Source organism: Neolamprologus multifasciatus, chromosome 23 (assembly GCF_963576455.1).
Source record: "Neolamprologus multifasciatus chromosome 23, fNeoMul1.2, whole genome shotgun sequence".
Lineage (NCBI taxonomy): Eukaryota > Metazoa > Chordata > Actinopteri > Cichliformes > Cichlidae > Neolamprologus > Neolamprologus multifasciatus.
This window is the reverse complement of record NC_140460.1, coordinates 19,682,647-19,696,908: the sequence shown is the minus strand read 5'-3', so window position 1 is coordinate 19,696,908 and position 14,262 is coordinate 19,682,647. Positions and strand designations below refer to the sequence as shown.

Below are 14,262 nucleotides of genomic sequence, written 5' to 3'. Positions count from 1 at the left end.
AGTGTGGAGTTTAACTCGGTTATCAGCAGCGATAAAGAACTGCCTGCTCTCAGTGTTCTTATTGATGATTTATCACAGAAATTAAAACCATCAGTTGCAGCACATTGGGAAGCTCATCTCAGGCTAAAGAAATCAGAGCAGGAACTGGATTTTAGGTTCTTTTAATGGGATGCAACTAAATTCAGATTGAATGATTTTGCATTTTAATTTAAACATTGGACACTGATTCCCAAATGTATTTGATCGACAGCTTGAAGCCCACCACTGCAACTCACCATGATTTTCAGCGTAGATTAATTTACTAATCGACTGATTGATTAACCATACAGAGATTCTCACAGAGCTCAAAATCACATCAACAAATATCTGCTTTCTGAGTTTAACGCTCAAAAGTAATTTGCTATCATGTCAGCTGAGGAACAGTGGCCAGTTCTCCTGTATGGGAAGCACAAACTATGAAATCTTTGAAAAACTACTTATCAGAATGTTAAACTAGATGCTGATTGATTTTCTGTCCATTAGCTGGTTCCAGTAATCATTAACCAAGCGTAATTGCTGCAGCTCTATTGAAGGCTGAAGTCTTTTGTACCCAACGTCAGCTGAGACAGTCTCAAGCCCACCACTGCCCTCTGTAGGATACAGTGGATATAGTCAATTAATGTTTAAATGGACTTTTATATCTTATTTTATTATTCAATAGGTGGGGTTTCCTTAAAATATTAATACTATTGATTGATTTAGTGAAGATGGCTCACCACCGCTTGCTTTTACTGAGCTGCAACTATACCCCTGATCTCAATCTCAAGTTTCTTTCTTGAGCAAATGACCTTTAGCTACTTTGACCAAAGAACAGTGGAAAGTTGTCTTTATAGCGCATTATAGCTTTTGATGTCCGGTCCAATCCATTCTGAGTCTCAGATGAGAGCAAACACCTACCTGAAAGACTTTTTTTTTGCCGGATCATGAAGTGCAGACCATTTTCTTGTAGAGATGTAAGTAAAGATGGTGGTTTGTGTTGACTGCTTTGGTAACCTTGCACGTTGAACAGTTACACTGCAGAGGTACAATGTGGCACCAAGGGCTCCTGACTGAAGGTGAGAAGCTAGCCCTTATTATACTCTGTCGAGAACACGGACAGCTGGAGATGCCACAGTTGAGTAGTCACCCCTGTTATATTTCTTTTGAAGTCCACTTGAAGTCTGCTGCCTGGGGCACAAGCATAGTCGGTGCATAGTAATTCAAAGTCTCTGCAGATGAGTTTGTACAGTCACAAAAACTGGCAGGCATGTGGGCGTCCACATGGACCCTCCCACTCAGCATCTAATGATAAAGTTTACAGTTATGCAGACCCAAGCAGAACCTAGCATTCTTTCAAATATGGAAAAACAATCAAGTTCTTTTGACTTTCTATTATAAGACTCGACTTATGGAACAGAAGAAGTCTGGGTATTTTGCCACATGGGAAAAGGATTAAAACAGTGTAGCTCAGCAGTCATCTGAAAGCAGCAAGGCTGAGTTTAATCACCAAGAGAAACAGTTATTCTAAACCCAATTGTCATTAAACATGCATCTTCCCATTTCCAAAAGACAGTTAGTAAAGTCTTCAGTAATTCACTGCAAGTCTACAAATTACTCCTGCAGGGTCTAAGCACTGGGAAATTTTATATTTTCCAAGATCTTTTTCTTCATGTTATTCACATATAAAAACAGCCTTAAAGGAATTGTTTAATGATAAAGCAAGACTTTAAGTACTTGAACTGAAGGAAACTGTAACTCGTTTTTAGATTCATCAAGATATTTCATTTCTCATCCAAGTGTTTTGTTTTTGTTTTTTTCAGTTCTAACAGCTGGTGAGGAATCCCAGGTATATAACCTTTAGTGGAGTTGTGACCTTGGAGGTGGTCCTAATAACCATTAACCCGCCCTGTCTTTAGCTTAGTTGTTTAATAAATATATGAACAAAGTTGTGAAGAAAAGTATATAGGTCATTAGGGACTTTTCTAATCCCACTAGAGCTTAAATACCTAGGACTCGCCGTGAGCCTTTCGAACTGAAGAAGCCCCCTGAATGAGAATCAAGAATCATAAAATATGTCTAGTTGCTGTCAACTTAAGAGCATAAGACTTCCATGGCCTGGATGACCAAAAACCTACACAGGCCATGTAGGGCTTATGGATGCAAACATGGAAATCAGCAGATATACTACAGGTACGCCGCATCGTTAGGTGAAGATTAGGGAGTTCTAACCATAAAGGAAGAGAAAGGAGGCACAGTGCTGTTGATGTTTGTCCTTCCTTTGGTAAAAATAGCTGTTGGTGAAAGCTAAAATGAAGAGGCCTGCTTACAGATTCATTGACCAAATCAGGGTATTTTTCCACATGGGGACCGGATGCAAAACAGTGCAGCACATTAGTCATCTGAAGGTAGAACACAGTTTGACTTCTGTTATGGTTGTTGGTTGATTTTTTTGCAGAAAATATTGAAAATGAACTCCATATTTCACTTAATTTGGATGGTTTATTTTTGCAACAGCCTATGGTTTAAATCACATTTAGTCTTCAGTCATTCCCATAGTCTTTTGGGGCTTTTCTACTTTCTGTTTGAAGTAAATATTCTTATCACAGTGAATTTATGTGTAGGTTATTTGGGTTATTATCACACATGGGTGTGGCCTGACTAAAACCCTTGATGGATTATCAGGGGTCTGAAGCTGATTAGTTAATAAGTCAGTCTGGGTCAGTCTGACAGACACGGATGGAGAAGGAGAAATAGGGTGCTGCAAGCAGGGAGCTTAAGTTGGAGAAGTGTTTCTCTTCTCCTTCCTGTTTTTAGGTTTTCTCTCTGAGGGTTATTGCTGCTCGTTGAGCTGCTAATGTGAGACGTTTAATGCCTTCATTGTGTGTGTGTGTGTGTGTGTGTGTGTGTGTGTGTGTTGGATTAGCTTTCTCCCCGCTGTGGAGGATGATCTGACGCACATGGGAGGCCGTCTGCAACACACACTTATGTTTGTACTCCTAGCTTTGTGGGGACCGCCAATGACAAAATGTGTTTTCAGGCTCCTAAACCATGACAAACCTAAACCTGATCAAATGTTAAAAGCACATCTCAACCCCTGAAAACAGACCTTTGTGAGTTTTTTCAGAGATAATGTCCTCACAGGGTCTTAAATTCAGCACAGTCCTCACAAATATAGGCATACAAGTACACAAAGACATGCTCCCTGAGCTGCAGGAGCTTTTTAATTGAAATGTCTGTCAGCTCCTCGCGCTGAAGCCTGATTTTGGTAGATGAGAGGAAGTAGTTTGATGTTTCCTTGTCCTTTTTTTCTCAACTTTTTAAACTTGACATGAACTGAAAAATTGATGAGTGATAATAGCATCAGCCTGTAGGTGTTTTTCACACTGGTCCCACTCAAATATCTTGAGCTGGAACGATAAGTCAGTGTGGAGTTTTTGACCACTGTTAGTAATATTTTTACATGACGGCATCCCGGTGTGGTCGGTATTGTATTCATGTATTGTATTCATGCCAGTTTCACAATGCCCCACTGATAGAAAGTTGGTGGTGAAGTGAAGAAAGCTGCTGAAAATAATGTGATTAGAAAGATTTCAACATGTTGGCCAATCAGAAAAAAAGTAGGCCGTTGATAAAGGGGGCTTGAAGAGTGTTTGTGTTTCACCTTTGATTTGGGGTTCCTATGGTGATAGATCTCTAGCTGGACTAGACAAAAGCCTGCAGCTCAAGATTTCCTCTATCTGTCTTTCAGGTTCTGGTAAAGCCGAGTGTGTCCGGGCAGTCGATGTCCTGACGGTGCTCAGAGAGAAAGTGGCCTTCGTATCGGGTAAAGACAAACAAGCAAAGAAAATAGAAAAACACTAATACTGCTGCAGGTTTTATCCCAGCTTGGTCTTCATGTAACTCAGTTTGAGTAACTGCTCTATGTGTTTTTCAGGTGGACGGGACAAACGAGGTGGACCAATCCTGACCTTCCCTGCGAGGACCAATCATGATCGAATAAAACAGGAGGACCTCAGTCGGCTGGTCACTTACCTGTCCACGATACCCAGGTAGAGCTGTTTTGCAGAGCTTACCTAAATATTAGTTAGCCTGGGGTACGTAGTATATATACTTTGTCAAAATGTTATGAATAGACACAGTTTTGTGAATTGGGATTGTTAATTTTACCATTATAGAACATAAAAACACTGATTTCTGTAATGACTCACTGCCTTCACTGTTTTGGAGGCCAAAAGGCTTTTAGGGGCTTAAGCAAGTGTTGGCTGCTTTCAGTCTTATAGAAAAACCCTTTTATGTCAACATAGGTCATCTACAGGTTACAATTACTGTGGAGTCACACAAGGTTCCATTTTAGGTGCTATTTTATTTTGTATTTATAAGCTTCTATTCAGCTAAATTTTATTGCTGTGTAGATGACACACAGGTGAACTTTCCAAAAGCCTAGCTGTACTTTAAAACTGTTGGATGATACAAAGTTTTCTTTAGCTGAATAATTGAAAATCAGATAGTTCAGTCTTATTGTTTAATCCTACAAACTGTAGTACTCAAATGAAAGTTTCTTTGAAACCCTGTTTACAAATACCAGAAATTTACGAGCTCAGTTTGACCCGACCCACGGTTGTCAAATTAAGACCTGTCTTCAGAATTAAACTAAGGCTTTTAAATTCACACCTGGAAAAACACATCCAAGCCTTAGTGTTACAGGCTTGACCATGGCAGTTCTGTCCTCTCTAGTTCGAAATGCAGCAGCTTGGCATGTATTAGCAGATGGCATCACGTCTCCCGGATCCTGGCTTCTCTCTTTTGTCTTCCCACATGTTATAGATTTGATTTCAAGATTTTCCTCATCACTTTTAAAGCATGTCTAGCCCCGAGCCTTATAGCAGAAACGCTTGTGGCCTGATAGCCTCAGGTGGGTCCTTTTAAAATTGTGCTTTTGCAGGACCCCTCCACCTAGAATGACCTCACAGAAACAGTGAACGACTTTAATTTGCTTAAAACTTTTATAGAGTTGGTTTTTGTCATTGAAAATGATATTGTCTTTTATGTCCTTTGTCTGGTTGTCATCTTTCAGATGTGCTGTTTATTACATATGTTCCCTCAGTCGTCACTGGCATTTGTTTATTCTCCTTTTCTTTTTGTTTGAGTATTTTGTTTTTTGATTGTTTGTTGAGGTCACTGTGTAAAACCTTTTGTATTTTGTTAAATTTTAATGCACTATCAGGAAAAAATCCAGTAAAATGCCAAAAAATAACAGTGTAAATTCCTGTTCAGGAAATTCCAGTTATCAAGTCATGTCCTCAAATAGTATTTAGCATCTTTGACTTAAGCTATCTTTAAAGAAATGTCTTAACCAGACAAGACTTGGAGGAGCTACTACTAACTAGCATGGGTCAAATCTTTGTAGAATTTATGCTGGTTGAGAAAATTGTACAGACCTGATGAAAAAAATAGTACCTGGATCGTATTACCAGCTTTTGCATCTGTGTGTCTTTCTGTCAGTGAGGATGTGCGTGCTCGTGGCTTCACCGTGGTGGTGGACATGCGCGGCAGTAAGTGGGACAGTGTGAAGCCAGTACTGCGAACGCTGCAGGAGTCATTTTCCTCCAACATCCACACAGCGCTGCTCATCAAACCTGACACCTTCTGGCAGAAACACAAGACCAACCTGGGCAGTGCCAAGCTCAGCTTCGAGGTACGTTACTGCACAGTGAAGATCAGCTGTCATTACCTTAAGTGCCAGTTCTCCTGCTGATGCCACCTGAAGCGCTTCTACAGGCAGTACTGTTAAACTGAGTGCACTGACTTTTAAATGAAGTATTACTACTACTAAGAAGAGTACTGCTCCACTGACTACTGTGCCCAAGTGAAAAACCACTAATGTTAGATGTTCTTCTAAAATTACCCCTTTATCACATACTAACACTACACCTAAATGAAGTGCTCATGTTACAGAAGTTACTGCTACTACTTACAACCTGTGTGTACTATAAGATAAGATAAGATAACCTTTATTAGTCCCACACGTGGGAAATTTGTTTTGTTACAGCAGGAAGTGGACAGTGCAAAAGTTATACAGCAAAAATTAGAATACAATAATAATAAATACAGTACACAACTGTACAGAATAGAATAAAATAAAATACTATATACAGTAGAATAAATAGAATAAAATATACAATAGCATAAAAATAGAATACAAATGCTTTATACAACTGAGTAAAAATACAACTTTGTCAGAAAAAGAGTATTGCACTTAGTGTTATTGCACATGTGTGGGTGTGTGTGTTTGATCAGTTGGAGTCTTTGTTGTGGAGTCTGACAGCAGTGGGGAGGAAAGACCTGCGAAATCTCTCCGTCCCACATCGTGGGTGCCGCAGTCTCCCACTGAAGGAGCTGCTCAGTGCTGTCAGAGTCTCCTGCATGGGGTGGGAGATGTTGTCCATCAGGGATGACAGCTTAGCCACCGTTCTCCTGTCTATAGTACAACTACTCAGTTCTTGACATTCCCCTGCAGTATGCAGTAACCTGTTTCTGTCTCCAGACAAGCCTGGTGTCCGTGGAGGGTCTGTCCCGGCTTGTCGACCCCTCCCAGTTGACCTCTGATCTCGGCGGCTCATTGGAGTATGACCATGTAGAGTGGACTGAGCTACGCCTGGGCCTGGAGGAGTTCTCAGGGGCCGCCACACAGCTGCTGGCCCAGCTGGAACAGCTAGAGGCCGGACTGAACCGCATACCAGAGCCACAAGATGTTGATGAGGCCCGCAAGTGAGTGCTTTTCTCTCTCGTGTTTACCATATAATCTTAACCGCTTACCTACAAAATTACACACAATTCCAGTCAGATTTCATGAAACTTCCGAGTTGGCGCACAGGCAAAGAAAGCACCCGTTAGATTTTGGTGTGGATCTGGAACACCTTTAAAACTGCAAACCTTCTTGGCAAATTAGCTCTTTCAAAGGTCATTAAAGCCAAGTCTCCCTCCATGTTTCTCTCTCTAGACTTCTTGAGGAACATGGTCGTCTCCGTAATACTATTGCCACAGCACCAGTTGATGCACTTGACCGAGAAGGCCGGTGTTTACTCCAACGTATGCGCCTTGGCCCTTCACATGGTGACACCTCTAATGAAGGTGGTGGGGGTGGCGGCAGCCACGGCAGCTGGCTCTCAGGTGGGGCGGACTTCCAGAGCGTGGCTCCAAAGGTTTCGTCCCTGCTGGACCGACTGCAGGCGGCTCGCACCCACCTCCTGCAGAGCTGGAGTGACAAGAAGCTGCACCTGGACCAGGCGCTGCAGCTACACCTCTTTGAGCAGGACGCCACCAAGGTGAGGTTTATGTTGTGATAAGCAAGTATAAAACCTAACTGGTTGGAAGCAGAATGAAAAAAAAAATATTTGTTTGCCCCGGTAATGTAGGTGCTGTCACATTTCTCGAAAGACTGACTTAAGTTCTGGGGGGTTCCCCCATGTGTCGACAAACATCATGTTTGTTTTCATGAGAACAAAGCTGCAAATCACAGTTGACATGTTGCAAATTAGGTGACATGTGTTTCAGACAGGAGAAGCTGTCAGCCCTTAGAGTAAAGTACAGAAATGAATAAAGATTTTATAACGGTCTTTCTCGCAGAGTTAATGTCTGTTGAGCCTCTGGATGGTAACACTGGAAATGGTTTTTTGAGCTACTTTTGCATTGCCTAACCTCGCTTTTTCACACATTGTTTGGCATCCTTTACATTAAGTTCGCAATGAGTTTCATGGTGCTTAAATTAAATGCAATAACTTTTTTGTTATTAAGTTTGCCATCTTTTATGATGCTCTGCATTTCTTTGTATTATGTATTGTGTCCATCAAATTTAAGTTTTCAATCTCTCACTTTCAGTTTGATGACCCTTACATTAACGCTTCTTAATCTTTTGTTTTATTCACATCAACCTTAGCATCCTGGACAGATAGCTGGATGCTAACCTTTCTGTCTCCCTCTGTCTTAGATGTCCGAGTGGATCGGTCACAGTAAAGAGCTGTTCATGCAGAGCCTGGTGGAGGTCGGTCAGAACCACCAGCACGCTGTAGACCTCCAGACACAACACCAGCACTTCACCGCCAACTGCATGGTCAGTCAGCGAGTGCACATGTATCTGCGTGTGTGTTTTTGTACAGAGTGATTTTAATGAGCTGAACCGACATGTTTGTGTTTGTGCAGAATGGCAGCGTGAACGTGGACAGCGTTGTCACTGTGGCGGCGAGGCTCGCAGAGGCTGGTCATTATGGTGCAGAACGGATCGCCATGGTTTCGTCAAAATTACAGGAAGACTGGAAGTCCCTGACCACGGCACTGGAGGAGCGCAGCAACACGCTCGCCATGGCAACCGGCTTCCACCAGGGGGCAGAACAGGTGACCCGTATTGATTTATATTACCATACTTGTCTCCTCTTATATGACACTGCAACAGTCAGGTGATGTTCTCATGTCAAAAAAACCTACTTGTCTGTCTCTCCCTGTTTAGTTCCTGCATCGGGTGGAGGGCTGGGTTCAAGTGTGCTCTGAAGGGTCACTGCCATCGGCGACAGCAGAGCTGGAAGCTGCTGTAAAAAAACACCAGGAGCTCAATGAAGAGATCTCTGCAAACTACACACAGGTACATGCCTGTCTGTGCTCTCAAATCCTGTGTGTGATAGACAGCTGTCTGTCTCTTTGTTTATCAACACCTGTCCTTCTTCAGGTCAGCGAGAGCGGTAAAGCATTACTGGATGTCCTCCAGCGCTGCCCAGCATCAGATTCTGATGAATCAGTGCCCAAACCTGACTTCACTGCCGCCACACACAGCATCATGGGAGTTCTCCACCAAGTGATGCAGGTATGTCCCTCCATGACCTGTATCACATCCTCCACATCCAATGTGCAGGCAGCAAGATACGTGGAGTGATACAGACTGTCCTCTGTTTTGCAGGGTCACCATGAAGTGGAGAGGGTATGGCAACACCGCAAGCTCCGCCTCCATCAGCGCCTGCAGCTGTGTGTGTTTCAGCAGGATGTTAAACAGGTATGACCAAAAATGTAGATGCTGATCCAGTTTGAAACATGGATGTATATTCAGAGCCAGATTCTGAAGAATCCACTTCAATGTCCAAACTAAAATTCTTATAGCCACACATTATATCAAATGTTTGGGTTTGTTTGTTTTATAAATTATCTAAAATCTTAGATATTTTTGTGCATTTGTATATAAGTTGTGTACCATTCAAAAATTCTGAGCTCAGGAGAAAAAAGATCTGAGATTCAGGTTAACCTCCACATGTCTGTCTCCCAGGTGTTGGACTGGGTGGAGCAGCATGGTGAGGTTTTCCTGAACAAACACACTGGCGTGGGGAAATCTCTGCACCGAGCACGAGCGCTGCAGAAACGCCACGACGACTTCCAGCAGGTCGCACAGGTACCGTAGGCTCAAGACCCACATATAGTCGATCTTTAATGTCAGTGTAACTTTGAAAGAGTTTTATCCAGTAATACTGTGAAGCACTTTGTTGTTGCAGTTCTGGGTTCAAGGCTGTTTCCAGAGGCCATTCCAATATACACAAGGATAAATCTAACTGATTAAAAGTATTTCTTTGCATGGAGAAATTGTTATTATTATTAATATTACTGTTATTGTTGTTATAATGTGAAAGCATTTTTAAATGAGAGAGAAGTCATGTCCATGTGCTCTAGGAGGACTGATGGAGGATGATCTCTGCTCTGATCTCTCAAACAATACTAGCAACTCAAACAAACTGACCTACCTAAACAAAGGGGAAACTTAAGTGCAGCTGCAGTGTGCTAATTTCTTCCTCTTTCTTAGAACACATACACCAACGCAGAGAAGCTTCTGGAGGCAGCAGACCAGCTGGCTCAGTCTGGAGAGTGTGAAGAGGAGGAGATTTACCAGGCAGCCCGAGACCTGGAGCTCCGCATGCAGGTGTGTCTGTTGAAGGGAGGGGAGAAGGTGGGGCTGTGTTGTAGTTTATATGCTGTGAATGTGTGGTTTACACTGTTTACATATCACAGGCCTTTATCCAGCGTGTTGAACAGAGGAAGCTGCTGCTGGATCTCGCTGTGTCTTTCTACACGCATACAAAGGAGGTAATACACATTGACACAACTTTTGTAACCACTCGTCAGAGGTAATATTATTAACAGTAGCTGCTCTTCCTCTCTTCTTCTCCTCCAGCTCTCAGCGTGGATGGATGGACTCCAGAAACAGCTCTCCTCAGATGTCCTCGTCTGCCCAGACACTGTGGAGGCTCTTCAGACTCTCATAAGCCAGCAGCAGCAGCAACAGGCCAACACACAGGTAACAGCCCAGCTGTGATCTCTGACCTTAAGTCTAACCCCATCATAACAACCTAACACCCGCACCTGACCCCTGATCACCTCTAACCCTCACACTAACCCGAGCTCTAACCCTGACCTACAGGAAGCTGCGATGAGTGTCATCCGGGAGGGAGAAGACCTCATCCTGCAACTGAGGTACACACACACATACACAGTGGGTGTGTTTGTTTTAAGCCACAGTGCTGCACTGCTTACTAGTGCATGTCATTACTGAAGATCTAGATGTGTTCTGCAAACAGCTTTGTGAACCTGTCTGGTCTGGTCTGTGTGGCTTTGTTTGTTTTACTTGATTATTTAGAAATATGCACCTTGGAACTTTGTGAACCAAATATTGTGTTTTTCGGGTCATGTAGAACAGAGGTCCCCAACCCCCGGGCCACGGACCGGTACCGGTCCTTGAGTCATTTGGTTCCAGGCCTCGAGAGTTGAGGCTGGGGTGTGAAATGTATAGTTTTCAGGGTTTTTATCATTTTTTTAGCATTGTTTTTTATTGTTTTTTATTGTTAACTCGGTTTTCCTGGGTCTTTTCACGTGTGTTATGAATAAATCTTCCTTTTTTTGGTACCGTACCAGTTTTATTTTGTTGTATTTATCCGCAACACCTTAAAGGCCGGTCCGTGAAAATTTTGTGGGGCATAAACCGGTCCATGGCGCAAAAAAGGTTGGAGACCGCTGATGTAGAATGTGTGTGGGTTTTCTCTGGATTATGGGGAATGTGTTCTCTTCTATGTGGATTACACAGGTGCTTTTATTTTCTGGATTATAAAGAATGTTAATGTGCACCTTAGGAATTTGTATCAAACAAAGTGATTACCGTATCTGTACAAAAAGGGATGCATGAAAATGAAGACTGTATTAGTATATCAAAGGCCCCAATTGATAGTGAGAAGAACTATTTTCTGATGAGGTAAAACACAATATTGTGCTTAAAATCACAAGAACAGCCTTCACCCGAAGTGGATTATTTGCTGGGAGGTGTTAACAAATGCCGACATGGTGCTGAGTGAGCCTAAGAGGCAACTGGAAACCAAACATTCTTCAAAGAGAAACTTTACCCACTTCTAAAGTTGGCTGTATCAAAACCTGAGGCAGTAAGACTGCTTGTTTGTTGCTTTATCTGAAACTGTGTGATAAGGATGTGTGTGCACGCTTGTAGAGTTCACTACAAAATATGTATCATGCCCAAGACTGTTTTGATTAAATAGTAAAATCAGAAGAATTGATCATATGGATCAGTTGTTTATGGGTATAAGTACATCTTAGCTTTGAAATTTCGCTTGCCCCTTGGTGTGCATTGAAAACAAAAAGTCTGAAAACCACAGAGGTAGATTATGTTAAGTTTGTGTAGAACTGACTGCAAGACAAATTCTGTGTTTGAGAGAAATTAAGAAATTCATGAATTGAAAATGAACTGGTCTCTGTGGTAAAAACACAGTTGACCATAAAGGTAAAGCAGTTGATTTACTGTTTGATCTGCATTCCTACGCTCACCTGTGACCACCAGCTGTGGGCAGTGATCGAAATAATGAGATGAGAATGAGTGTGTCTGGGCTCTCCCTTTGAAATAGGGTGAGGTAATTAGAGAGGAGAGAGAAGAAGAGACTCACTACTCATTTTTATTAAAAGAACCAGTTGAAATGGTTCTGGTATTTCACCAGGACACCTCCTGGATGCCTTTAAGGTGCACGTCCAATTAGGAGCAGACCCTGAGGCAGACCTAGGTGCTGGAGGAGGTAGCTGAGTAGATGGAGGTTTTTGAGTCTCTGCTTAAATTGATGTCCAAACTAGCCAGTCCTGCATGAGTGGGTAAAAAACATATGGATGAAAATGTTTATTACTACACACAGAACTAATAAACAATAATAAAGTGTTAAATTCTTATTTCCTGGCCTCTGAAGAGCTTATGGCGTGTGGAAAAGAGTCCAAATGTACAGTATATAATGATCTATATATGACCCTTACCCTCTTGTGTTTGTTTACTAATTTGTGGATTTAATTGTTGTGTTGGCATTTGTTTTCACTAGACAGGGCAGTTAAGAGGCCTGTGTGATGCTGATTTCTATTATAATTATAGTTGTGTTTGTTTTCAGGTTTACATAGACTTTGTGTTTGTTCTTTATGGCGTTTTGCAGCCTGTGTATTTGTTTCAGTGTTCATGCAAACTCAGAGGCCTGCACTGGGTGTTGGTGGGTGCCTTTGTGTAAGATTTGACTAATGTGTGTAGGTGCATTTGTTTTTCGATTTGTATATCCTGCAAGAATGTATTCATTTTCAGGTCAGGGCATTTTTATTTGTAGCTTTTTGAATGTTTACATATTCCTATAACGATCGGGTGGGTTTGTTTCAGGCCCCAGGGCAGCTCGGTGGCACATGTGGAGTCAGTGCTGCAACAGCTGGAGGAGTCTCACGTTCAGTTGGAGGAACTTTTCCATCAGAGGAAGATCCGACTTGATGTTTACTTACAGCTGCGCATATTGCAGCAGTGCACGCTGGAGGTTCATTTACATTCTACTTTTCCATACAAATTTTCCCTCCTTGCGTGAGGTTGGAAAGGTGAACTTCATGATTGTGTTTTCCAGGTTACTGGGGAAATGGACGCCTGGAAACAAGACCTTCAGAAACAGTCGCAGGACTTCTCCACCGAGAAAATAGCATCAACAAGGCTAGCAGATGCAAACCAGGACAAGCTGGCCCAGGATAAGTTAGCACTGGGTCAGTCACGTCTAGTGGAGGCGACCCCCGAGGCACTAACATTAGCACAGCAGCGCATTCACAGGTAAGCGGGCCAAGATGATGTCATCGCCCTCACTCGACACAATGTTAACTCTTGACGCAGGCTTTGATTCATAGATTGGTGATTGAATTGCAGGCACATGGAACGAAGGCTGGCTATGAACAACATGATTTATGAGGTCATCCAGCAAGGCCATGACCTTCAACAGTACATCACAGAGGTTGTGGCATCAGGTAAGAAATTCACTCTCATGTAGTTTACTTTTGCTGGCTGAGGCAGTCAATTAAACTTACACATATCGAGAGAAATATACATCATGTTCTTCAGTGACGTAATGTCGGCTTAGAAAAGGGGACCCAAGATTGAGTCCTGTGGTAAGGCACAAGAAATGAAAGATGATATCAATTTTGAGTTTTAGAGGTTATTAATGGGCTGCAGTAAATACTTTAGTTTGGGGGCTCTTCAGTCATTAGTGGGGTTTTATTGTTAGCAGCTGAGAGGTTTTCTCTATAGTTTCCAGAGATATGGTTTGGGGTCACAAAGGTATTTAATGAAATCCGGGTAATGTGGTTTACAATACCTAAGAGATTCTAAGATCTGTGTATGGACACCATGAATAATGCCACGGTAGACCAAAGCCCTCATGAGCTCCCCATAGTTATAAGTAAGTGGTACTGATTTCTGATAGTGTATCACTGATGTGCTCCAGGTGTCTTAAAGTGTTTTCTACTGATCCTTGAGTGTGTTTAGAAGTTACTTAGGGGATTGTGGAAATGGATTGGATTTTGCTTATTTATTTAATTATTCTTTAAGGGATTTCTAAAGAAGATTGCTAGTGGCTGGGGATATTCCCTCAAAGAAAGGACCTTGAGACATTTCTGTTAATCATGCCCTCAGTGTTTTAGCTAGTGTCGCCCTGTGGGGCTCAGTAGTAATTGTGGGTTGTGATTTTGAACATTTCCATGAGGGGGCTCCAGATATCTTGGGTGTCTGGTGATCATTTGAAGGTAATCAAGAGGTTCCAGAGATCCCTGACAGTTATGTACCCAAATAGGTTTCCAAGTACAAGTATTAATTTTTGAAATGTGCCAGTTCAGAGGTTGCTTTATGATTTATTATGATAATTCTAATATTTGACCTGG

At 42.2% G+C, this 14,262-nt stretch overlaps 1 protein-coding gene across 4 annotated transcripts in view; it reads left to right on the top strand.

Annotated features, from left to right (window-relative positions):
- LOC146491440 (kalirin-like) overlaps nucleotides 1-14,262 on the top strand; it is a 59,084-nt gene that overhangs the window by 6,271 nt on the left and 38,551 nt on the right. For 3 of the 4 annotated variants that reach the window (XM_085152741.1, XM_085152740.1, XM_085152742.1), the window contains exons 2-19: nucleotides 3,767-3,841; nucleotides 3,953-4,067; nucleotides 5,521-5,713; nucleotides 6,563-6,786; nucleotides 7,019-7,343; nucleotides 8,006-8,128; nucleotides 8,218-8,409; nucleotides 8,522-8,653; nucleotides 8,738-8,872; nucleotides 8,966-9,058; nucleotides 9,326-9,448; nucleotides 9,854-9,970; nucleotides 10,060-10,134; nucleotides 10,223-10,345; nucleotides 10,469-10,521; nucleotides 12,734-12,881; nucleotides 12,966-13,162; nucleotides 13,256-13,353. In XM_085152741.1, the coding sequence (XP_085008867.1) occupies nucleotides 3,767-3,841; nucleotides 3,953-4,067; nucleotides 5,521-5,713; nucleotides 6,563-6,786; nucleotides 7,019-7,343; nucleotides 8,006-8,128; nucleotides 8,218-8,409; nucleotides 8,522-8,653; nucleotides 8,738-8,872; nucleotides 8,966-9,058; nucleotides 9,326-9,448; nucleotides 9,854-9,970; nucleotides 10,060-10,134; nucleotides 10,223-10,345; nucleotides 10,469-10,521; nucleotides 12,734-12,881; nucleotides 12,966-13,162; nucleotides 13,256-13,353 (2,541 nt within the window). Of the gene's footprint in view, nucleotides 1-3,766; nucleotides 3,842-3,952; nucleotides 4,068-5,520; nucleotides 5,714-6,562; nucleotides 6,787-7,018; nucleotides 7,344-8,005; nucleotides 8,129-8,217; nucleotides 8,410-8,521; nucleotides 8,873-8,965; nucleotides 9,059-9,325; nucleotides 9,449-9,853; nucleotides 9,971-10,059; nucleotides 10,135-10,222; nucleotides 10,346-10,468; nucleotides 10,522-12,733; nucleotides 12,882-12,965; nucleotides 13,163-13,255; nucleotides 13,354-14,262 lie in introns of all 4 variants that reach the window. The other variant, XM_085152739.1, reaches the window with a different exon arrangement.